General features: G+C 54.6%; 2 protein-coding genes across 13 annotated transcripts in view; one reads left to right on the top strand and one right to left on the bottom strand.

The window, feature by feature from the left end:
• The first annotated feature begins 751 nt into the window (after nt 1–751).
• Srebf1 (sterol regulatory element binding transcription factor 1) lies at nt 752–22882 on the top strand. 4 transcript variants are annotated; one of them, XM_050163799.1, is made up of 19 exons: nt 752–911; nt 15103–15522; nt 15800–15975; nt 16054–16191; nt 16282–16503; nt 17284–17398; nt 17936–18147; nt 18265–18454; nt 18548–18729; nt 18922–19183; nt 19304–19470; nt 19629–19797; nt 20234–20336; nt 20569–20678; nt 20759–20891; nt 21070–21235; nt 21608–21808; nt 21908–22019; nt 22262–22882. In XM_050163799.1, exons 1-19 carry the CDS (start codon nt 821–823, stop codon nt 22489–22491), a joined length of 3399 nt encoding a protein of 1132 aa, XP_050019756.1. In that variant the 5' UTR covers nt 752–820; the 3' UTR covers nt 22492–22882. The 4 variants fall into 4 exon arrangements, with proteins under 4 accessions (XP_050019756.1, XP_050019755.1, XP_050019758.1 ...); XM_050163798.1 differs by having other exon boundaries at nt 16039–16191; XM_050163801.1 differs by lacking the exon at nt 752–911 and adding an exon at nt 11475–11590.
• A 448-nt stretch (nt 22883–23330) lies between these two features.
• Nucleotides 23331–24660, bottom strand: part of Rai1 (retinoic acid induced 1) — a 97867-nt gene continuing 96537 nt past the window's right edge. For all 9 annotated transcript variants that reach the window (XR_007595641.1, XR_007595642.1, XM_050163795.1 and 6 more), the window contains one exon: nt 23331–24502. Coding sequence is in view for 7 of the 9 variants with exons in the window: in XM_050163795.1 (XP_050019752.1) it covers nt 24488–24502 (15 nt within the window). In the remaining 2 variants the exon portion in view is untranslated. The remainder of the gene's footprint in view (nt 24503–24660) is intronic.

The raw sequence follows: 24660 nt of genomic DNA, 5'->3' as shown, positions 1-24660 counted from the left end.
AGGGCTCACTTTCCAGTCCTCCGTCAGGCTGCTGGCCTAGCCTGGCCCTAGGCAGCTGGGCTCAGGTCCTCTGGGTCCCTGTTACAGAATCGCTGCTTGACTTTGGGACCCACACTTTTTCTAGGTCTTCCTGGAAACCAGAGTCTTGCTTTAGGAGTTGTACAGGTTCACCGGCCCTCCGGGTCCTCTCTGCTCCCCCCCCCCCCCAGACAGTGGGACTGATATGGATGAAGACAGAATCACAAGTTCCAGACTCCCTCTCCAGCAGGATCTCCCTGGGACCCCTTCTTCTCCAGAAGCCCACTTCTGGGCTCCTATACTGAGAAGGTGGGCAGCTCTCACAGACTCTTCTCGGAGGTACAGCTTCACTAACCTCTCAGCCAGTCCATACACAGATCACTGGACCCTTCTACAGATGAGGAAAACAGAGGTACAGAGTTGAGGTCACAGCGCGGATCTGTAACAGTATTTTGGACCCCGGTTTTTCCCTGCTCCTACCCCCACACCGTTCCCCCTCCATAGCCCTTCCGTCTAACGATGTCTGGGTTAGGTCGTGGCTTCCATTAGGCCCCTTTGCTTGGTGCTGAAGAGGCAAAGGCCCTCCCGAGCAGCCACAGGAGGGAGGCTGCGGGGAAACTAGGCTCCAGCAGGAAGTCTGAACCGCCAAGGAGCTGCCTTGGAGCCAGCGGGCTCCGGTTGGTGGGCGGGGCATAGAGGAAAGCCCCGCCCAACGGCTTGGGTGGCTCCGCCCTGGACCCTAGTTTCCGAGGAACTTTTCGTGAACGCGGGCCTCCTGGGAAGCCTGGCGGGTGCCGGCGCCATGGACGAGCTGCCTTTCGGCGAGGCGGCTCTGGAACAGGCGCTGGCCGAGCCGTGCGAACTGGACGCGGCGCTGCTGACCGACATCGAAGGTGCGTGGCCCGGGGCTCCTGCGCGGCTTGTGTGGGGTCGCACGTCCTGGGAGGTCACTTGGCCGGGAGCTTCTGCGCGTGCGCACTGCACAGTTGGGCGCCTCTGTGCAACAGATCTAGGGTTAACGCTCCAGGCTGCGGTGGGCTTGGTTTCTGGACACGCTGAGCATCCTCTGAATGCCAGGCTGCGTCCTGTGTACAGTTCACAGGCCGACCTGGGTTTTCTCATTTCTTGGGTGCACGAAAATCCCCAAGGAAGCCCACGAATGGATGTTTACAAGCACTTTGGCGTGCAAGCATCTGGCAACTTTGGATAGAGGTCAGGGAGGTCTCCTTGGGTGCGCTAGAGCTGAGGGGCAGCCCCGGCACCGACAAGGAAAGGTATTTTCTAGGCGGAGGGCAAGGTAAGGCGAGTCCTAACTTTGAGAAGTTAGTGGAGGTGAGACAGGAAAAGTTGACAGAGTAGCTGCTCTCGATAGATTTTTCAGATTTGCGATTCTGGGGCAGTAACCCAGGACCGAAAACATATTAACAGGCTTTCTGCACTGAGCCACACCCCAGGCCACTTAGTGCCTTTAAAACACAGCTTGAACTTGCTCAGCTTGGTTCATCTCCAACTTCAACCACCACCACCCACTGGGGTGGGTGTAAGGGGAGGGGAGAAAAAAACTAACAACAACAAACCTTCCGGACTACAAGATGTATCCGCATTAGTGGACCACTCAGTGATCTCTGGTGGCTCGTCAGCCGTCTCAAAACACTGCGTCTCTCTCGCCTGTTTGAGGGCTCCACACCCATCTCTACCCCAGACAACCATGAATGTGTGTTATCTATAAACTACAATGGGGCTCTGGGATTGCAGTCGATTGTGCCCTCATTTAGCCCCCTCCCACTCTGTGCTCTGTTGATAGCCACCTAGGCTGTTGTGTGTGCTCCACAACCTTGGACGTGCTGTACCTCTATCCTCATTGAGTTCCAAAGGCAGCCTCTGGGAAAACCACTCCCAGACCCACATGGGCTGTCAGCGTGTCTAGTAGGCTTGTAGCTGGGGCCAGAGAATGGTGGCTTGGGGGATAGAAGGTTGGGTCACCTAAGAGCAATGAAGCTTAAAAGATATCTGGGCATGGGCTGGAGAGGTGGCTCAGAGGTTAAGAGCACTGTCTGCTTTTCCAGAGTTGCTGAGTTCAATTCCCAGCAACCACATGATGGCTCACAGCCATCCCTAATGAGATCTGGTGCCCTCTTCAGATGCAGACTATATACATAATAAATAAATCTTAACCATAAAATAAAACTTAAAAAAAATAAATAAAGGTGTGCATGCCTGGCGCCAAGGTGTTTAAAAAAAAAAGATCTCTGGGCAGACCCGAGTTCCAAGCATGGACAGTGGTGGAGGGGGGGGGACAGGAAAAGGAGAGTGTTGTGTTTAGGTTGTTCGAAAGCCCCTCTTCAGCATGGGGATGGGCCATCATAGCGCGGACAGCAGACACTGAGCACCCGGTGGGTGGCAGGCACTCTGTTGAGGATCTCAGCGAACCCTTCTGACAATTCAACTGGGAAACATCTCTTCATCTCACAGATGAGAGACTGAAAAACAGGGTAAATGACTTGTCCAAGATCACACAGCCAGAGCAAAGCAGAGCCAGAACTCAGACTCAGGCTGCTAGCTCTAGAGCCTGGACCCTTGGTTCCCAAGGCTGGATTAAGAGGTTAGCCTTGCAGCTGTCTCCCTCAGCCCAGAGCGATATTGGTCATGAGACTGGGAAGTGGCAGGGAGAGTCAGCCAAGGCCTGGAGCCCCACTGCCCATCACCTGCTTGCGGTCTGAGGGTGATGCCATGCTCAGAGCATCAATTCCTGCTGCTGGCTGTGACCTCAGAGAAGCTCTCAGTGAGCTGTCTCCTCCTTGTTCCTAGCGGGGAGAGGGGCCTGTGATGGGGGCAACTGGGAGGCTGGTGGCACTGAGCACTGGGGACAGAGGAGGCAAATAGACATAGTTCTGGCTGAGACTGGCTACTTACTCTAGGAACCCTGGGGAGCCACCTCCCCAAATAGCTGGTCTGTGTGTTGGGTATAGCGGAAGTCCAGTGCGGCTTACTGAGAAGCTCTCCTGAGTTCTGGTCCCTTTCCTGTGCTGGTCTTATACTGTATCTGTCTGTGTTCTGGTATTGGGTGACTCTCTCTAGGGAGTAGTGGCCATGCACCTGATAGGGCACTGTGACCACTGAAGAAACTAATGCCATCTGAACCAGTGAGTTTATTGGTGTCTTAGTGTTTCCATTACTGTGAAGAGACACCGCTTTGACCACAGCAATTCTTAGGAAGGAAAGAAAGCATTTTATTGGGGCTGGTTACAGTTTCAGAGGTTTATTTAGTCCATTATTGTGGCAGGAATGCATGGCAGCATATAGGCAGACTTGGTGCTGGAGAAGGAGCTGAGAGTTCTGCATCTAGATCTGCAGGCAGAAAAGGAGAGACATGGGGCTTGGCTTGAGCTTTTGAAACCCCAAAGCCCACCCCCTACTCCCCCACGCCTTACCCCTGGCAACATACCTCCTCTAACAAGGCCACACCTATTTCAAGGCCACACCTCCTAATCCCTCTCAAGTAGTGCCATGCCTGATAACCACGCATTCCCATTTGTGAGCCTGTGGGGTCAGCCCTATTCAAACCTCCGCAGTTGGTGTGGGTGAGGAGCAATAGGATCCTGCAGAATCCTAAAGCTGTGTCACTGCCAGGTCCCACTCCAGTAGAGTGACGACCTTTAGAAAGTTGTCTGTAGCCACACCCCCGTCCCCACCTCCTGTATACTCTGGTCTCCCAAGAGCTCATGCAGCTGGATGGCAAGATGATGTAGTAGGTAGACTCTCGGGTAGGGGGCTGGAGAGATGGCTCAGCGGTTAAGAACACTGACTGCTCTTCCACAGGACCTGGGTTCAATTCCCAGAACCAATATAGCAGCTCACAACTGTCTGTAACTCCTGTTCCAGGGGCTCTGACACCCTCATACAGACGTATGTGCAGGCAAAACACTGATGTACATAAAATACAAATAAGTAAATAGTTAAAAATGAAAAAGGAATCTCAGGTATGGGTCCTGTAAGCTTCCTCCTCCTACCAAGAAAGAGTGTTAACAGCCACATTGCTGGTTTCATAGACCTAGCTGTCACTGCTTTTTGGTTTGGTTTGTTGCACTGACTATGGGACAAGCTGTCTGTAGGCACTCTGCCACCCATACTCTCCCGTGGGATGTCTTCTGTCTTGGTCCCACCAAGCACAAGCATCTGGGTGGTCACTGACCGGTTCCTGCTGTGGAATTCCCTCCACAAATCCCCAGTGCTCCCAAAATAAAGTACCCTTGTCTCAGCGCGGCATTTAAAACCTTGCCAAGATGCCCCTCCTTCAACAGTGTCTACCCACCCAGAACCCCCCTCTTAGGTACAGCCCAAGGGAGGTGTCTTAGTTAGGGTTATCATTGCTATAACAAACATCATGGCCAAAAACAGCTTGGGGGAGGAAAGGGTTCATTTGGCTTACACTTCTACATTGTAGTCCATCACTGAAGGAAGTCAGGGCAGGAGCTCAAATAGGGCAGGAACCTGGAGGCAGGAGCTGATGCAGAGGCCATGAAGGGGTGCTGCTTACTGGCTTGCTCCCTATGACTTGCTCAGCCTGCTTTATTATAGAACCCAGCACAACCAGGGGTGGTGGCCCCACCCACAATGGGCTGGACCCTTCCTCATCAATTACTAATTAAGAAAATACAAACAAGCAAACAGAACAAAAGCACTCAAGAGGCAGGTGAATCTCTTTGTTTGAGGTCAGCCTGTTCTTTGCGGTGAGTTCAAGGTCAGCCTGTTCTACGCAGTGAGTTCCAGGACAGCCAGGGCTACACAGAAAAACCCTGTCTCAAAAAAAAACCAAAACAAACAAACAAACAAAAACCCAGAAAAGAAAAAGGAAAGAGAGAGAAAAATCCCCTACTTGCTTATCTACAGTCCAATTTTATGGAGGCATTTTCTCAATTGAGGCTCCCTCTTCTCAGATGAATTCTAGCTTGTGTCAAGTTGGCATAAAAAACCAGCCCAGACAGAAGAGTGCCCCTTCTTGCTGAACTACGGGGTTGGGAGTTCCCTGGGGGAGGGGGAGGTGGCAGTGCAGTGTCTCTGAAGGCCCATTAGGGAACCAGAGGAGGGTGCTGGGAGTGGGTCCCTGGAGAAGGGTGGCTGGACTTTACCTCTTGTGCTGTGTCACTGAGCTGGACACAGCTTCCCACAGTGCTTCCGACTCACTTCCTGGTTGGGGTCACTACCAGGTGGAGCCTAGGACCTAGACCACCTGACTGTGATTGTGGCCTAGGTTAGGTACTTTACTGGCTGTACAATGGCCATCTCTCGTTGGCTACCTGCTTGAGGCGATGCCTTTTAAATTTTAATTTTAGTTGGCTAATTTATTTATTTTTCAGGGCTGGGGCAGTTTCCAGAGGCTCATATATCACTGAGCTGCACCCCAGCCTGAGTCCACTCGGACCTTGGAGACTTGATTGGAGCCACACAGCAAGTGGAGGTGGGGCCTCCCTCCCAGTTAGAGAGGGGGGACCTCAGATCCATCCCCAGGTGTCCCTGCCATCTGGAGTTTTGGGGGATTGAAGCAGGGCCGGAGGTCTATCCAAGACCATTTTTTCCCAAGCAGCAGCCGCTCTGCCTCCACCCAAGCCATTTCCCAGGAAGCCTGGCATCAGACTGCCCAAACCAGGTTCCAGCAAACAAGCTCTGTACAGCTGGAAGGCTGGAACCCAAGAGTTTTCCCATCTAGCCTTCCTGAGAGACTTGAGGACAAGTGGCCTGACCTCTGACATTGTGGTTCTTCTCATTGTATAGATACAAGACTAGAACTTGGTTCTGTGAGCCCAGCTGAGCTTGTCAGAAGCTAGTAGGGATTCTGACGATGCCACAGGGCTATTCTCACACTATTTAGAACATGTACCCCGCACTTGAACCTGTTGTATTTGGCTCAGCAAATGTTAGCAGTGACTATCCAAGGAGCCTGCACAGGAAATTTCCAGAACATTCCAGGCTGTGGTTCCCAGTTCCAGGTATGGACTGTGTAATGGTTCTGTCTTTTTGCATGAGAGACAGGCCAGAAAGGGGCTCCCACCCTGCTTGGAAGAGCAAGCCCCATCCTTGGAATCTCCTAAGGTTAGAAGAACCTCAGCCACAGCGGTGCCCTGGCCTCTCTCTCAGTGTGCATCAGGGCCGCTTCCTCCCAGCCCACTGCCCATCCTTTTGTGATGTAAGTCCCATACCCTTAGAGACCCCCTAAAGAGATGGTGGAAGAGCCTGCTGAGGTTGCCCCACCTGAGGGAGCGCAGGGCCAGAGCCTGCAGTTTGGTCTCCTTCACAGCCGCAGCTTCCTGTACAGAGGCGAGGAAGTCTGGGGAGCAGAGGCACGGGTTCCTGGAAGCTCCCAGGGTATGGTTCTGGCCCTGTTAAGCAGCTGCAAGTGCACAGAAGTGGAGAAACCCGTGCTGATAATGCTGTCAGAGTCACCCTCACCTGCCCGTGCTGCAGTGGCACGCCGCTCCCGTGCAGGCTAACAGCCCTGAAGAGAGGATTATGTGGACTTAGGTGAAGAAAGGCGCAGCTTTGCTAGTCAGCCTGGGAACAGCCGCCACTGCATTGGGCTGGGCCCCCAGCCCTAGCTAACTGGTGGGGTCCGTGCTAGCTAGTATCTTATTAATTTGCTGTGCCCCTAGTCACATCCGGGCCACGTATCAGACCCACAGCTCCAGGGTAACCCTTGGTGACCCAGACATATAGTATCCTAAGGGACAGTGGAAACTGCCTGCATGGTGGCACATATATGTTATTCTAGCACTCAGGAAGCAGAGGCAGGCAGATCTCTGAGTTCGAGGCCAGCCTGCTCTATAGAGCTAGTTTTAGGACAGCCAGGGCTACACAGAGAAACCCTTTCTTCAAAACAAAACAAAACAGATTTCAAGGTCATCCTTGTGGTTTGGGTCCTGCCTGGTTATTTGAGACAGGAGCCTGCTGAGGTTGTCCTCACCTAGGGCAGTGGGAGAGCCTGCATTCAGTCTCCTCTGCAGAGGGAAAGTGTGCTGAGAGTTGGTGTGTGGAGTGAGAGTCAGGGCTAACACCAGAGCAAGTTCTGAGGAGACAATAGGCGTTTCCCACGTGGACACAATTGAGAGTAAGAAGGACGTTGTTGGCAGGGTCAGCCTGGGTTAAAGCAGGATGCTATTGATGGTGGAACCCTGGTGGTTTGAAGGTTTGAAGTCTCATAACCGCTCAAGCTATGCCCAGTGAGACAGACCACTTCCTGTTGCCTGTCTATCCAGATGTAGAGCTCTCAGCTCCAGCACGATTCTGCCTGCACCCTGCACACTCCCAGCCGCTGTGCTCTCTGCCATGGTGATAATGGACTAAACATCTGAAACTAAGCCACCCCATCAGTTAAATGCTTTTGTTATAAGCGTTGCCATGGTCATGGTGTCTCTTCACAGCAATAGAAATGCTAAGACAGACCAGGAAACAGGCAAGGAGAGTGAGCGGCATTCTGAAAGCTAAAGACTGGTGGGGGTGGGGGGGCGTGGCTGGAGTATGGTGCCAGTCTTCGTGGGCCCCACCGCAGGTCCCACTGTTTCCAGGTCTTTTTCGTATGTATCTGTGCATGGGTGTTTGTGTGTGTAGGTACACAGATGTGTATGAAGATGTATAGAGGTCAGAGGTCAATGTTCAATGTCTTCGCTTCTCCACATGATTTAAAAAACATATTTTAAACATTTCTCAGATTCATTTGGCTACATATGCATCATATGCATGTATGTGCACTGTGTGCAAGAGAAGAGGGTGCCAGACCCCTGGAGCTGGAGTTATGGATGGTTGGAGCCACCATGTGCTTGCTGGGAACCCTGGTCCTCTGCAAGAACAAGTGCTCTCCACCACTGAGCCATCTCTCCAGCCCTTCCACATCATTTTTAAAGGCAACATTTTCTACTAAACCTGCAGCTCACAGATTAACCAGGCAGACTGTTTCACCAGCAAGATCCTCCTTTTTTATCTCTTCAGCCCTGGGATTATAGTATTAGCTGGCACACCTGGTTCTCTCTCTGTCTCCCCGCTCTCCCCATACTTGCCTTTTGGTGTGGATGCTGGGATTTGAACTCAGGTCCTCATGCTTACACAGGCACTTTTCTGAGCCATCTCTCCAGCCCCTCTGCATACTGCTTGCTGAGTAAGGTGGGAGTTCCATATGAGTGCAGGCCCCCGCTGAGACCTGGTGCAGGCAACTCCTGTGTCGCTGTTCTCTGCATATGCGATGGTGCTAAAGGCTGGTTGGCCCAGGGTTTGCCTCAACCGTAACTGGCTAGTCACGGAGTAGGCTTGTGGATCAGCAGAACTGAATCAGAGACTTGGATTCTTCCCTGGGCAGCGAGGGCTCCTGCATCCCTGGCCCCCCTGGGACCTTTGTGTCCTCACTGGGGAGAGGTCCTGAGCTCAAGGGTAGCTGTTTCACCCCCTCTGTGTGCCCGGTCCCCTTCCAGGAAGAGCCACGTTCTCTTACTCCCTGGAGCAGGGCCTTTGCTTGCACAAAGGGCAATCTATGCCCCTGTGCCCTGGAACCCCTATGACAGCCAAGGACCAGAGTGCCTGCCAGGGAGTTCTGAGGAATAAGAGCCTTTGGGAGCAACAGGGCAGGCTGCATGCCTGGAGGAACAATGGGCCACAGCCCCATCCTCTAGCCTGCACGCTCCACCAGGCAGGGGTGCTGTCCCATGTCCTCCCCAGCAGGCCATGCCACTTCTCATTTCAAGCAGTCTTTCGTGGCATGGGATAGTCTGCAAATCCTATAGGTGCATGCATTTAGTTCAGCCAGACCAACCTACATTGAAATCCCAACCTACCCCGGCCCTACCAGCAGCCACTGGTTTCTGTTTCTGCCCTCACAGCTGGCTTGCAGTATCTTGGGGTCTTTGAGCTTGCCTTTGCTCTGGTCGGAGAACTTCCTAGTGGCCCTGTGTTTTCAGCCTGCGCTCAAGTGTCATCTCCTCAGGCAGCCTTGAGCATCTGTCTTCCCTGGGCCAGCCTTTTTGTCATGGTGTTCTCACCTCCCCCATCCCCCCCATGCACATGTGTGCAACTGGTTTCTTTCGGTGGAATGGAAGTGCTGAACCCAAATTCCAGGCTAGTGGCTGACACACACAGACACCTAGAATGGGCCTCAGATACTGTTGGGGAGGGGCAGCTGGGACTTCAGGTTTCCTGTTGGAGTCAGATAGGATCAGGGCCTGAGAGGGGAGGAGGGTAGATGAGGCCTGGAAAGTTGCAGGAGGGAGAGAAGCTGAATCCAACAAGGCTTGAGTCTGGCGCTCTTGTCCATTTGCTTCAGAATGTGCATGGGAACTGGAAGCCTGTGTGTGTTCATGGGAAGCCAATGTTAGCATCTCTTGATGGCCCTCAGTCTGGTCGCCAAGGTACCCTTTCCAGACCTGCTTTTTACCTAGTGAGTCCTAGTCCTTTCTAGTGTGAAGCATGGAACACATATTTCAGGTGTGCAGACCTATGCCTCTGCCTCTGCCTCGGCTTTATGTGGCCCTGTTAGTTCCTTTTAAAATGTTAAAAACCTGCCAGGTGCTTAGGGTTGCCTTCAGTACTGCAGGTGATCAGGCAGCTCGCTGTCCGGTTTCCCAGTTCTAGCAGTTCCAGTGGCTGTGAGGGGAACCACCTTTGCTGAGACCTTTTTTGAGTGGGTAGGTGCTTTATAAGAATCGCCTCCCCTGGAGAGGGGCAGGAGGAGGACTGGAGGCTGTGTGAGTGGAGGCTGGTTTGCCTCTGATGCACAGCAAGTAGGGAGAAAAGGAGAGAAGGCCTCGGAACATGACAGCAGAGCCTTAGCAAGGCTTGTTCTCAAGGAGGTTGCTCAGCTGGCTCTGAGTTTCCATTTCCCCCAGCATCCTTGGTCACCAGCATCTACAGAACTGGGCTAGCAGACCAGACTCAAGAACCGAGTGAGGTAGAGGTCAGGCCAGCGCGAGGCTAGGGGTTGGACAGGCATGCCATCAGGTGCCAGGCATGCCCCTGGTCCACTGCTCAACTAAAGCTTCTGCACCCACACGCTGGCCCTTCTGCTTGGGTCACACCTGTCCCTCCTCCTGAAAGCCTCTCCTGAGTGCCGGCACTCTTGGGGACAGCAAGCCTTATCTTTTCCTTCCTTCCTTCAGTGTCTAGGTGGTGCCAGAGCCTGGGGTCGGGGAGGCTTGACATCTCCTGTACTGAGTGTCTGCTAGGTGAGGCTCTGCTTGCAAGTCTTTCTGTATTCAGGACTCGGAAATCAGAAGGAAAGGACTGTACTAGAGTCAGCATTGGGGGCCTCATGCCTGGACTTCAGCCCAAAGTGTGCTAAGGTGTCGGGACTCTTCCCATTCTTAAGTTGACTGAGGTCAGAGCCTTTGCCAGGAGCTGTGCAAGCACTCACAGACTGGGCAGAACGGTGCCGTGAAAGACTTGTGTTTTCTCCGGAATCTTCTATGAGGATGTAGAAGGATCTAGAAAGAGGGTCAGGTGAATGGAGGAACACATGGCTGCTTTCTAGCTAAGGCTCCTGAAAAGAGAGATGGACCACAGGGACACCAGCCCTTAGCTAACACCCATGAGTAGACTTGGTGGTTTGCCCCCTCTGGCTGCGTGCGAACCTGGTCTGCCAACTAGGGTGTCAGAGCTCGCTGGGCACTAGGCTGCTGGCCAGCGCTGGTGTGGTGGTGGCGGTGGCAGTGTGTGTTGTGTGTGTGTGTTTGCACATGGATGAGAGCTTTTACCTTTGTCAGCAAGGGACAGGGACAGATTTGGCACCCCTTCAATATCCCCTGCCTTTCCCTTCTGTCCCAGAGACTGGGTCCCTTCTTGGCCTTTTCAGAGAAAAGAGAGTCAGTCATCACTTGTTGACTGCTGTGAGACCTTCAGGGATGACACTGACCTAGCCTGTGGACATCAGAGCTGAGGGCAGGACTTGCTGGATGAGTGATCTGCGGTAGCATTTCTCTTGCTTACTCCTGAAGGCAGTTTCATGAGTGATCTAGGTCTGGGACCATCAGTTCCCTCCCTGAAATGAGTGTCCTTATCCTGGGGTTGCCCTGCTAGTTGAAAGTCCCTGGACCACTAGCCGCTGCCATTTGATGAGGGGCCAGGAGTAGGTAAACTGAGGCCAAAGTGGTCCAGGCTCGTTCTGGATGTGAGCCAGCGGTGGGAACACAGGAGCTTCCGGGATCAGAGCCAGCCGCTGCCCGGATCCCGGACCCAAGCACTTCTCAGGGGTGGTGCCTGGACCGCAGGGTCTGGAACGTCAGTGACCGCAAGTAACCCCGGCGCGCGCTGGCGCAGAGGCGGTTAAAGGCGGACGCCCGCTAGTAACCTCGGCCCCATTCAGAGCGCCGGGTGAAACCCGAGCCGCCGCCGTCGGGGATGGGCGGGGCACTAATGGGGCGCGGCGCGGCTGCTGATTGGCCAGGTGCACTCACCCGAGGGGCGGGGCACCGAGGCGCTTGGCGGGCTTTAAAGCCTGGCGGGGCCTGACAGGTGAAGTCAGTGCCGACGCAGCGGGGCAGCGCCTGCACGCCCTAGGGGCGGGGCGCGGACAACGGAGCCATGGATTGCACTTTTGAAGGTACTTTGGGGAGGACCCTGCACTCTTCCTTTGCCAGGGTCTCTGCAGCGGATCGCAGTACCGTGTTCTAACAGGAGACAGTCCTCCACCACCTTGGGTCGGGAGTTGGCAGTCCAGCCTTAGTTTAGCTGCCCTGCTTAGGGACAGACAACAGCACTTTGCAACTTGGACAGCTTTCTCCACGTTTTCTGCTTGCCCTCTGGGCAGGGTCCGGAGGAAGAAACTCTGGAGTCTGATCTGTTTGGTAGTCCTAATTAATTGGGCATTTTGGACCCTCCAGGCTGAAGGTGGGCCAAACAAGCTGTCAGGTCTTTTTTGGCCCGAGTTTCCCATTTAGCAAATGGTAAGTGGGCCGAGAGGTGGGAAGTTCCTATGATTAAAAGTACTATTTATGACCTGCATAAATCTAGAGAATCCGCGAGGATCCAGAAGGCTGAGCCTGCCACCGTTTTGTTCTGTCCACACCACGGGAAGTTCCCCTGCAGTGATGTGCTTCTTGCCTGAGCACCGTCATTAGGCTGTGTTGATTCCTGCTCTGCTGGGCACAGCCTCAAGCAGGGCTGCCAGAGGGCTTAATCCTTTCTTTTTTTGCAGAGGAGGAAACTGAGGCCCAGTGAAAGGAGGCAATTGGCCCAGGATCCAGCTCAAGAGAGAGCACTGTGGGCCCCTAGTGTTGTGTTCATGGATGATATAGAGCCCTTTGACCCAAAAAGTGGCCTCTATGAGTGGGTGAGAGGGCCCCAGGCTGAGCCAGCCAGGGTGCTAGTTGCCAGCTGGGGAAGAGGGCCTATGGCTGGGGTGAAGCCAGGGAGTGTGGCTCAGTCCTTGTTAGGAGGAAGGAGCCAGGGTAGAGAGCACTTTGCTTTTACAGAGAGGAAACCAAAGCCTGAATGGCCAGACCTGGGTCCTGAGGCTACTTGGCTGCAAGGAGGGCTTGGGTTTGTGTCCAGAACACACAGACACACTGATTGACTCCTTGGCCAGTGGCTGGTTCTTTTCCAAGCCTCAGTGTGCTCTGCTGAAGAATGGGTTAGTGATGGCAGCTTTGCCCCTGGCTTTTTGGTGGAACAGGAAAGGTGCTGGAACAAAAGTTGGGCGTTTTGAAGTCTACTGTGTATTCCCTGCATGCCTGTGGCCTTTTGCCTCTAGAGCAGGTGAGTGCAGCTGATGAAACAGAGGTCTGAGCGGGAGTAGTGGCTGTGCTGGCAGCGTGGTGGTCAGGTAGGTTGGACTCAGCAAGAACTAGGCTGGCTCAATGCCTTCATTTGTAGAATAGGGCATCTGTTTTTCATAAGTGGGTTCAGTCTGGCTCATCAATATGGTGGCCTCAGATTGGGCCTGCTGCTTGGCCCAGACCCAATCTGCTGGCATAGACGTACTCACCCCACTGTCTGTCCAACACGGATAAGGACCCTTCCCGGACATGACCCCTCCTCCATAGGTGCCTAGTCTGCTGTTCCTGTTTGGGAATATCAGGGCACTCCCAGAGGAGTGGGAACTCTCTGCACCTCTTTCCCCCATAACTGAGGGCTTGGGTAACATCACTAGATTCTCAGTAGTCTGAGCTTTTGTCAAGTTCTATGTGCAGGGGACCCTGCTAAGCACCCTTAAAGGAAGATCCCAGCAGTGAGCAGTGCAGGTGGGGCTCCTTTGCTCTATGTCCCCTCTGCCCTATTGACTGGGATGCCCTGTTCCTCTGCTGAGAACTGGACCTCCTGAGTGTGTGAGGATATCCTTGTCTTATAGATTGAGAAATCAATGGTCAATTGGGGCAGAACAGGGCTATCTCGGTCTTAGATGGGGCATGTGTTCTTTTAACAAGCCAGCCAGTCAATATAGGAGCAGAAAGGGCAGGAGAGGCTTCTCGAAGGACTTATCATCTTCTGGTGAGCATTTGGAGTCTACCGTGTAGTGCAGACAGACGTCCTTGCACAAGCACGAATGGAGGCCCTGAGAAGCAGATGTCCCATGAAGGTGGGGTTAAAGGTTACCACTGTCCTCGGCAAGAGATGGTACAGGCAGGGCTTGGCTCATTTGGTAAAGCACTTGCCTTGCCAGCATCAGGACTTGAATTTGACCCCCCAAACTCCAAGTACGGTGGTGCTCACTTGTAGTGGATTACGTTCCTGAGTTTTCCCAGGTTGCCCTCAGGCTCCAGTTACATGTGTGTGTGTGTGTGGGTCCACGTACATATGAACATATACATACATATTCACATAAAAAGCATAAAACAATAACAACAACAAAAAACTAGGCCAGGCCGGGCATAGTTCAGTGGTGGAGTATGTGTTTATCGTGTGATTCACTGCTCCACAGTGGCACACACACAAGATACCAACCCAGGGAAATAAAAGGAAGGCCACCAGACAGGACATTTCAACATTCCCAGGAAAGTTCTTGGTTCTCAGGTTCCCTTTCTCCTGAGGTAGGGTTTCACGATTCTGCCTCAGCTGGAGGCTAGCGCTTTTTTTTTTATCTTTTAAAAATTTTTTTTAATGGTTTATTTAACTTTATTTTATGTGCATTGGTGTGAAGGTGTCAGATCTTGTGGAACTGCATTTTCAGACAGTTGTGAGCTGCCACGTGGGTGCTGGGAATTGAACCCTGGTCCTCTGGAAGAGCAATCAGTGCTCTTAACAGCTGAGCCATATCTCCAGCCCCCTTTTTTCGTCTTTTTGAGACAGGTCTCACTATGTAGCCCTAGCTGGCCTGGAATTCACCCTGTAGACCAGGCTGGCCTCAAACTCACAGAGATCCTCCTGCCTCTGCCTCCCTAGTGCTGGAGTTAAAATTGTACACCACCACCACCACCTAGCTGGACTTGGTTTTTAAGCACAGCCTCTCTGGTAGTTGGGACCATAGTGTTGTTATGCCTGGCATAGGCAAGGTTTTGTTCTTTGATTCCAGGTCCTAGGGAGACCTGGACTAGGAAGAAGGCTTTGCTTGGTGTGGGCACTTGATACTGAATGAGCGAGTGAGGAGTGAGTGAGTGAGCGAGAGAGTGGGTGAGTGAGTGAGTGAGCGAGCGAGGGAGTGGGCAAGAGCAAGCAAGGGAGTTAGCGAGTAAACAAATGTGGTCCCACTGTGGCTGTGGCTCTGGAGGTTACCAGATGTCAGGTGGTGTTGGGATGTGGCAAGAACTTTGAAGAAGGCAGTCTCAGCCAGCTACAGCATGGGCGCAGGCTAGAGATGAGTACGTCAGAACTCCAGTGGTACCAACCAGCCCTGTCTGCTGTGCTCAGCACAATCTGCTACACATGCTGTGTCAGGAATGACTCCACACATCACAGTGTCTTGAGAAAAGGTTGTGTCAGGAGCATTGCAGGTTCTGCTCAGGAGCTAGCCTTTATACCCTGCTCAGGAGCTAGCCTGCACACCCTGCTCAGGAGCTAGCCTCTATACCTTGCTCAGGAGCTAGCCTTTTTACCTTGCTCAGGAGCTAGCCTTTATACCTTGCTCAGGAGCTAGCCTGCACACCCTGCTGTCACTCACGGCTTCTTCTTCTTCCCTAGACATGCTTCAGCTCATCAACAACCAAGACACTGACTTCCCTGGCCTGTTTGACGCCCCATATGCAGGGGGCGGGGCAGGAGACACAGAGCCCACCAGCCCCCGTGCCAGCTCTCCTGAGAGCTTGTCTTCTGCTTCTCTGGGCTCCTCCCTGGAAGCCTTCCTGGGGGAACCCAAGGTGACACCTGCATCTTTGTCCTCTCTGCCGTCTGCGACCACTGACTTGAAGATATACCCGTCTGTGCCCCCCTTCTCCCCTGGGCCTGGAATAAAAGAAGAGCCAGTGCCACTCACCGTCTTGCAGCCCCCAGTGGCACAGCCATCACCAGGGACCCTCCTGCCACCGAGCTTCCCTCCACCAGCCCTGCAGCTCAACCCTGCTCCTGTGCTGGGCTACTCTAGCCTTCCTTCAGGCTTCTCAGGTAAGGGCTGATGTGATGATGGGAGGAGATGGAGAAAGAGCAGTGGCTGTGTCCTCAGTGGAGGAATCTCCTGGCTTCAGCAGTCAGGTGTTCATCCTGTGGTCCTGGGCCCCTTGTGGTTCTCCCCCGTTGCCCAGCTGGAAGGCAGTATATTGACAGGGCCTGTCTTGTTAGGAAATCATAGGGGTAGTTACACGAAGCCCATAGATATACTGGCCGGATGGGGTAAAAGCAGGCAAGGCAGCCTGTGCCACAGCCTTTGCCTACGTCTCTGCAGGAACCCTTCCTGGAAACACCCAACAGCCACCATCTAGTCTGCCACTGGCCTCTGCACCAGGAGTCTCTCCCGTCTCCTTACACACCCAGGTCCAGAGCTCAGCCTCCCAGCAGCCGCTGCCAGCCTCCACAGCCCCCAGAACAACCACTGTGACCTCACAGATCCAGCAGGTCCCAGTAAGTGGGTCTGGCCAGGTAGGGGAGTGGGGGAGGCCTGGCTTGGATGCCACTCATGGCCAGGCCCCTCCCACCCAGGTTGTGCTGCAGCCGCACTTCATCAAGGCAGATTCACTGCTGCTGACAGCTGTCAAAGCAGATGCAGGACCCACGATGAAGACAGCTGGCATCAGCACCCTGGCCGCTGGCACAGCTGTGCAGGCAGGCCCCTTGCAGGTAGATGGCCAAGGCAAGAGGGAGACCCAGAGGGGGCTACACATGTATATGTCCACCTGGTGACCCGGCAACATGCATCTGACCCTACAGACCCTGGTGAGTGGTGGGACCATCCTGGCCACGGTACCGCTGGTTGTGGACACAGACAAACTGCCCATCCACCGATTGGCAGCCGGCAGCAAGGCCCTGGGCTCAGCTCAGAGCCGTGGTGAGAAGCGCACAGCCCACAATGCCATTGAGAAGCGCTACCGTTCCTCTATCAATGACAAGATTGTGGAGCTCAAGGACCTGGTGGTGGGCACGGAGGCAAAGGTATGACCAGAGGCCTGTAAGATGCAGGCCAGGGTGAGCAGGAAATAGGAGGGCACGTCAGTCATCAGGAAGTAGGCGTAGGCCAGACCTGCTCACACAGTCTTATGCGTCGACTTGTCTGGGTCTGGGCATTTTCCTGGTTAGATTTTATCAAGGGCATCCTGAATAAAGAAAGGGCTGTTCAGAGTTGGAGAGAGATGGCTCAGGGGTTAAGAGCACTGACTGCTCTTCCAGAGGACTCGGGTTCAATTCCCAACATCCACGTGGTTGTTTGCAACTGTCTGTAACTATGGTTCTAGGGGATCTGACACCTTCACACCAATGCACATAAAATAAAATTAAATTAATGTTAAAAAAAAAAAAGGGAGGGACTGTTGTGGGCATTGATGGTGTCATGGTGATGAAGTACAAAAATTCTGTCCTGGAGGAACCGATACCATAGCGGGAGTTGGTCTGTGTGCCAACGGCTCCCATGTGCAGGGAAGCAGATGTGAATCAGGTGTGCAGGACGGTCTTGCCGTGAAGGGCTGCAGGAAGTCAGCTGAGCGGGGGACAGGACAGTGACAGTGCTGGCGACACCGCTCTGTGGGTTCCACATGGCAGCTCCTCTTTGCCCTCAGGAGTAGGCACTGTTAGGAGACACCAGCACAGGGACATTCTAGGCAGAAGGAGAAGTGCTGAGGTCCTGGGCAGCCGTGATGCCAAGCAGCTCTGCCCACTTCTGCACCTGTAGCCAAGTCTGCCTGGCTGGCTGAGCCCTCCCCCTCCCTCTCCTTGCAGCTGAATAAATCTGCCGTCTTGCGCAAGGCCATCGACTACATCCGCTTCTTACAGCAGAGCAACCAGAAGCTCAAGCAGGAGAACCTGACCCTGCGAAGTGCTGCCCACAGAAGCCGTGAGTCCCAGCCTCCCTCCCACCTCAGGTTCTTTTCTGTGGCTCTTATAGGACACCATGACCAAGCCAATGTATAGAAGAGTTTATTGAGCTTACAGTTTCAGAGGGCCCTGACCACCATGGCAGGGAGCATGGCAGCAGGCAGGCATGGCACTGAGCAGTAGCTGAGAGCTCACATGTTGCAACAACCACTTGGCAGAAGGAGATTTCGTTGGGAATAGTGTGGAGTTTTGAAACTTAAAAGTCCACCTCTAGTGACACACCTCTTCCAACAAAGGGTTCCTCCTAACTCCCCAAACACTTCCAGGAATGGGGGTCCAAGCTTTCATCGTGATTCTGTGGGGGCCATTTCATTAAAGCCACCACACTGGTCCTGTCTTCTATCCTTGCCCAGTCTTGCTCTGGCCCCTCCTTTAACTCCCGGCCGGTCTGGTCATCAGCTGTACCCTACAGTGGCCTGGCCCTTGTTCTGACCGTAACGGAACTGTCCACTTTTTGAGGCTTCGGCGTCCCCAGCCCTGTTCCTTCTGCCTACAGAATCACTGAAGGACCTGGTGTCGGCTTGTGGCAGTGGAGGAAACACAGATGTGGCCATGGAGGGTGTGAAATCAGAAGTGGAGACGTTGACCCCTCCACCCTCAGATGCCGGCTCGCCCTCCCAGAATAGCCCCTTGTCCCTTGGCAGCAGAGGTAGCAGCAGTGGTGGCAGCGACTCTGAGCCTGACAGCCCAGCCTTCGATGACAGCCAGGTTGGACTCGGTGGCATGGGTTTCTTCCCTCTCCCAGACACCCTGCAGTCTTCCCCGCTTTGAGCCCTTGTCCTTAGAGTTAGCTGGGCTCTGCCCTTACCTCCCTGCCTCCTGCAGGTGAAAGCCCATCAGCTTCACAGCCATGGTATGCTGGACCGCTCCCGCCTGGCCCTGTGTGCGCTGGTCTTCCTGTGTCTGACCTGCAACCCCTTGGCCTCGCTGTTTGGCTGGGGCATCCCCAGTCTCTCCGGTGACGCTGGTGCGCATCACAGTTCTGGGCGCAGCATGCTGGAGGCCGAGAGCAGAGGTCAGTCAGGCCAGCAGCCTCATTGTTGGGACAGACCTTTGGGACTTTGGGCGTCCTAGGAGCTAGACCCTCAGACATTTCCTTTGTCTATAGATGGCGGCTCTAACTGGACCCAGTGGTTGCTGCCACCCCTAGTCTGGCTGGCCAATGGACTACTGGTGTTGGCCTGCTTGGCTCTTGTCTTTGTCTATGGGGAACCTGTGACCCGGCCCCACAGTGGCCCAGCTGTTCACTTTTGGAGACATCGCAAACAAGCTGACCTGGACTTGGCCCGGGTAAGAGATTGGCCCTGTAGGGGAGTAGGGTAGGCCCCCAGGCCCCAGAGGTGCTAGGTTCCCTACCTGCTCCCTTTATTTTGTCCTTACTTCGTTCTGCCTCACTCTCACCTTTAGAACTCCTTTGACTCCAGGGGCCCAGTAGGGAGATGCCCTGTTGCTACTTTCTTACTGAGACAACCCTTTCTCCAGGGAGACTTTGCCCAGGCGGCTCAGCAGCTGTGGCTGGCCCTGCAGGCCTTGGGACGGCCTCTGCCCACCTCAAACCTGGACCTGGCCTGCAGCCTACTTTGGAACCTCATCCGCCACCTGCTGCAGCGTCTCTGGGTGGGCCGCTGGCTGGCAGGCCAGGCTGGGGGCCTGTGGAGAGACTATGGGCTGAGGATGGATGCTCGTGCCAGTGCCCGAGATGCAGCACTTGTCTACCATAAGCTGCATCAGCTGCATGCCATGGGTATGCTGGGTGGGAGCTGGGCTGGGGTCCTACCCATGCAATCACCTGTCCTCACGCCATGGGTATGGCTGGGTCCTACCCACCCCGTCACCTCCTGTCCTTACTCTTGCCTGTTTGCAGGGAAATACACAGGAGGGCACCTTGCTGCTTCTAACCTGGCACTGAGTGCCCTGAACTTGGCCGAATGTGCAGGAGATGCTGTATCCATGGCAACACTGGCGGAGATCTATGTGGCTGCTGCCCTGAGGGTCAAGACCAGTCTCCCAAGAGCTTTGCACTTTTTGACAGTAAGTAGGCTTGGGGGACAGGGCTGAGGGCTTGTCTTAGCCTCTCACCTGTCCCTTCCAGGGCAAGGGACTGACCCAGATGTATATCAGTGGTTAGCAGGTGGGGGGCTGGGTTTGAGCTTGGAGCCAGTGTCACAGTCCTGTTCCTTTCCCCACAGCGTTTCTTCCTGAGTAGTGCTCGCCAGGCCTGCCTGGCACAGAGTGGTTCAGTGCCTCTTGCCATGCAGTGGCTCTGCCACCCTGTAGGCCACCGTTTCTTCGTGGATGGGGACTGGGCTGTGCATGGTGCCCCACAGGAGAGCCTGTACAGCGTGGCTGGGAACCCAGGTGCTCTCTCATTACATTCTTACGCCTGCTCCTGCCTCACCCGGCATTGTCCCCTCATCTCTGAATGCGGCTGGAGCTGTGGGAAGGCTTGCTGGGCTTCAGAAGCAGGAAGCATCATGGGGCTGTGGGCAGTGGGTGGACTTGAGAGGTGACTCTCAGGAAGAGTGCTGAGGAGGGTCAGGGCCAGTGGGTATGTGATTCAGTAGACTCCCCTTTCCAGTGTGGGACCCTGGCACAGCCGGCCCACTTTCCTTCCGAGGGCAGAGGCTGGGTAGCCCAGGCTTCAGAGGGCAAGGACTAAGTACTTACCTGTCGATGCCTACATGTCATTTAGGACTTGGAATTAGGAAGTGCTCTGGGTTGGGGCCCCCGCCGATGTGGGAAGGGAATTATGGAGAGGATATCTAACCTCTGCTCCATTGGCCCCCACCCACAGTCGATCCGCTGGCTCAGGTGACCCGGCTATTCTGCGAACATCTCCTGGAGCGAGCACTGAGCTGTGTCGCACAGCCCAGCCCAGGAGCCGCTGATGGAGACAGGTGAGCTTTCTGTACTACTCTCAAGCAAGACTCCAGCAGGGAGTCTGGGCAAGCCTTGTCCAGGTTGTTAGGTAGCCTGACTGTGTGTGTCCTCAGAGCCTCTCTAGCTCTTTGTTTCCTCTGTGAGCCGTGACAGGGTCAGACTATGCTCTAATGGGCAGTTAGGGAAAGCCAGTGTCATTCAGAACCCTGAACTGCTGCTATCTGTCCTGACGGCTCTCACCTGCCTCAGGGAGTTTTCAGACGCACTTGGATACCTGCAGTTGCTGAACAGCTGTTCTGATGCTGTCGGGGCTCCTGCCTGCAGCTTTTCTGTCAGCTCCAGCATGGCTTCTACCACTGGTGAGTTCCAGCCCCATCCCGATTCCTGCCAGGCCCAATGCAGTGTGGCTGAGGGTCAGGCACCTTTCCCTCTTGTATAGGCACAGACCCAGTGGCCAAGTGGTGGGCCTCCCTGACAGCAGTGGTGATCCACTGGCTGCGGCGGGATGAGGAGGCAGCTGAGCGCCTGTACCCACTGGTGGAGCACATGCCGCAAGTGCTGCAGGAGATGGAGTGAGTGCCCTGCCAGGTCCTCCTCACCCAGTTTTGGGCCCTCAGTACTTTGCTTAAATATATATATATGGTGAACAGTGTACTCTCTGCCCCAGAGACTAGAACCAGGGTGGAAGGGCTCAGGGAGGGGCTGTAGCCTGGGTTAACCTACCATGTGTTTCTGCTCTGGCCCCAATAGGAGACCCCTGCCCAGGGCAGCTCTGTACTCCTTCAAGGCTGCCCGGGCGCTGCTGGACCACAGAAAGGTGGAATCAGGCCCAGCCAGCCTGGCCATCTGTGAGAAGGCCAGTGGGTACTTACGGGACAGCTTAGCCACTACACCATCTGGCAGCTCCATTGACAAGGTGAGGGGTAGGATGGATACCTGGCTGGGCCAGGGTCACAGCTGTCCATTCCTAGTCTTTCCTGGAGTTAATACAAAATGGTGCTGAAAGGGCTTACCTTAGTGTTTGAAGAAGGCTAAAGTCCTGGGGAGAATGGGCTCACCATTCACCCACCACCAGGAGGGAGGGTGTGGTGAGCAGACCGGCAGGGCTCCTCTTGGGGGCCATTGTTGGGAAGTTGCAGGCATGTGGCGCAGAGAAGGTAGACCCATGGTGAATTGCTGTCGCCTTGTACATGTGAGGCGGGGGCAGGGCCGCAGCAGCACAGCCCAGTCAGCCCCTGGTGCTGTGGGCCAGAGCCGCCAGTGACGTGTGCCTTGCCTGCCACCCCAGGCCATGCAGCTGCTCCTGTGTGATCTGCTGCTTGTGGCCCGCACCAGCCTGTGGCAGCGTCAGCAATCACCAGCCTCAGCCCAGGTGGCTCACAGTGCCAGCAATGGGCCCCAGGCTTCTGCGCTGGAGCTGCGCGGTTTCCAACAGGACCTGAGCAGCCTGAGGCGCTTGGCACAGAGCTTCCGGCCTGCTATGAGGAGGGTAAGTCCCATTGTTTCACCTCCCACTGGGAGGCATGAGGCAGGAAGCCGGGGGAGAAGTGGGCACTAAGTCTGAAACTGGCTGTTATCCACTCCCCAGGTGTTTCTGCACGAGGCCACAGCTCGGCTGATGGCAGGGGCAAGTCCTGCACGGACACACCAGCTCCTGGATCGCAGTCTGCGGAGGCGGGCGGGCTCCGGTGGCAAAGGAGGTGAGGAGGGGGCTGTGCTTACACTGGCAGGGAGGGGGGTGCTGCCTTAGCCTGGTAAGAGGAATACTGGGGGCTGCATTTTGGAACTCAGCGGGGGTGACAGTCTGTGAGATAGTCATAGGAAGCTGAGCCTACCTGTGTGCCCAGCATGGGTCAGATACCTTGTCCTTTGCATCCTTTGCATGGAGCCTGGCCTTAGCCAGACCTAAGCCTTGCTCCCCTGACACGACCCATCTGTGCAGGTGCTGCAGCTGAGCTGGAGCCTCGACCCACATGGCGGGAGCACACAGAGGCCTTGCTGCTGGCCTCCTGCTATCTGCCACCTGCCTTCCTGTCGGCCCCCGGACAGCGTGTGAGCATGCTGGCTGAGGCCGCACGCACTGTAGAGAAGCTTGGTGACCACCGGCTACTGCTCGACTGCCAGCAGATGCTCCTGCGCCTGGGCGGCGGGACCACTGTCACTTCCAGCTAGACCTTGGATGGTTTCCCCAGTCTTAGAGACCCTTAAAGACATTTGTCACTGGCTGTGGTCCTTGAGAGAGGGTGAGCCTGACAAGCAATCAGGATCATGCCGACCTCTAGTGGCAGATCTAGAAACTACAGAGGCTGCACTGGCCTAGTGCCACCCTCTTGCTCTGTAGGCACCTTAGTGGCTTTTTCCTGTCCTTTGGAAAGAAACCTTTCCCCTAGCAGAGGGCCACTCTGTCCAAGGCTCTCCCCTCCTGGCAGACTTGTACATAGCATAGATCCGATTGAGCCGGCCCCTGTGCAGGCTCATGGACTACTTGACTTTTGCAAACTTTATTTTCCTAGGTTGAGAGATTTTGTACAGAAAATTAAAAGTGAAATTATTTATAACCTCATTTTTGTTTATCTGGGTAGGCAGATGTCGGCATCATCTGACTGCCATCCTTCCTGGATTGTCTTCTGGGAAGCTCTAAGGGTGTGTTTTCTGGCTTCTGCCTTGGGGTGGTCTGATGCTGACCAAGCTGTCCCACTGATCTCATGGCTACACTTTAGCTCAATCAATCAACCTTGAGAGGCCTTGATGGTCTCAGTTGTCTCTTTGCCCCAGCCCCTCACCAGGTCCCGGGGTGATGAGGGCAGCCAGCATCTGAAGGCCAGGCTACCGTCTCCCTGTATGTCTGGAGCGTCACACACAATTCCCTGGTCAGCTCTGTACACCTGGCAAAGTCTGAGACCACACAGGTCTACCAACGGGCACAATCTGGGATCCCTGTTTGTGTCCCCTGGCCCTTTCCCTCCACACCCAACCCTAGGGAATCTGGTCGGCATCCACAGGCCTCAAACTTCCAAAACAATCGTGGTATCTTTATTGACTTTTTTTTTTATCTGAATGCAATGACTGGTTTTTTTTTACTCTTAAGGAAAATAAACATCTTTTAGAAACAGCTCGATACACACAATCTTCAGTGTGAAGCAATATACTAATAAGAACACTAGTTGTCTTAACATTTACAGTCTTCATATATATTATATATATGTATATGTATACATATATATACACTATATAACGAGGCCAGATATAATACACACGTTTACCATTTTACAGTCATATGTACAGGAAGTTGCAGGGAAGGGGGGGCTGCATCAGGCCTATTGAAGCGTGGACAGAGCTGAGAACACAAACGGACAGGTGGGGACTGGCCGTGGTGGTGGCGGCGGTGATGGTGGTTGCACAAGGAAGGGGCATCACTGTAGCCCCTACTCCGGCCAAGGCCAGGTTAGGGCTCTGTGCTGTGGAGCACACGACGCACAGCAGCGACACACAGAAGCGAGCATGTTCCCAACATATATACATTCTATATAACATATATATAGAGGGGTACACAGGTTTGTACACGAAGTCTAGCACTGTCCCTGCCCACAAGCCGAGCGAGCGGCTGTTCCTGGAACCCATGGCGGTGCTTAGGGATGGCTGCACATCTGCCTAGAGGGTAGCCAGGCCCAGTTCCTCAAGCTTCCAGACCGGGCTCCAGCAATGGGGTGGAAGACTGGAAAGGGGACAAACAGAAGCCATAGGGCACCACCCCAGGCCAGCTCATATCAGGGACCGCATGGCCTGAGCCCAGGTCTGTCACGACTCTGGGCAAAGCCTTGGATGCCAGGGTCGCATTCCCCCGTTGGCTGGACCTCTACAGAAAGACTTGGGTCCTGCCCCATGTTGTCCACCGAGCCAGCAGCACCCTAGGCCTCTTCCCAGGGGCACAGCTTGCATGCCACGTCGTTTTCAGAACTTGTAGGGGACTTGCACCCCGCCCGAAGCCGCGCGCCCCGGGTCTGGCTGCCCAGTGGCCTGTCCTCGCCAAGTCTGGCCTGGAACAGGATTTCTTCGCAACCCGGGCCTCACGCCAGCGCCCGAAGCAGCCGGAACCAAGACCCGGGGTGGGATCAAGGACCGGCTGTGGGCGCAGCTCCTCTTCCTCTGAGGCTCGGCCACGTGGGGATTACAACGGCAGCCTCTGTGGGAGGGACAGCATATTATGGCCAGGGCCAACCGCTGCAGCCCACCCCAGCCCTTCCAAGCGAGGCTGTGGGAAAGTTCCTTAGGGCCCTAGTGCCCCCTTTGAACCCTCTGGCGAGGCAGAGAGAAATGGGTTGGGGAGAGAGTGCATTTCCC

Source organism: Alexandromys fortis, unplaced genomic scaffold (assembly GCF_014885135.2).
Source record: "Alexandromys fortis isolate MF-2015 unplaced genomic scaffold, M_Fortis_MF-2015_v1.1 scaffold_149, whole genome shotgun sequence".
In the NCBI taxonomy this organism is placed as follows: domain Eukaryota; kingdom Metazoa; phylum Chordata; class Mammalia; order Rodentia; family Cricetidae; genus Alexandromys; species Alexandromys fortis.
This window is presented reverse-complemented; position numbering and strand designations above follow the sequence as displayed.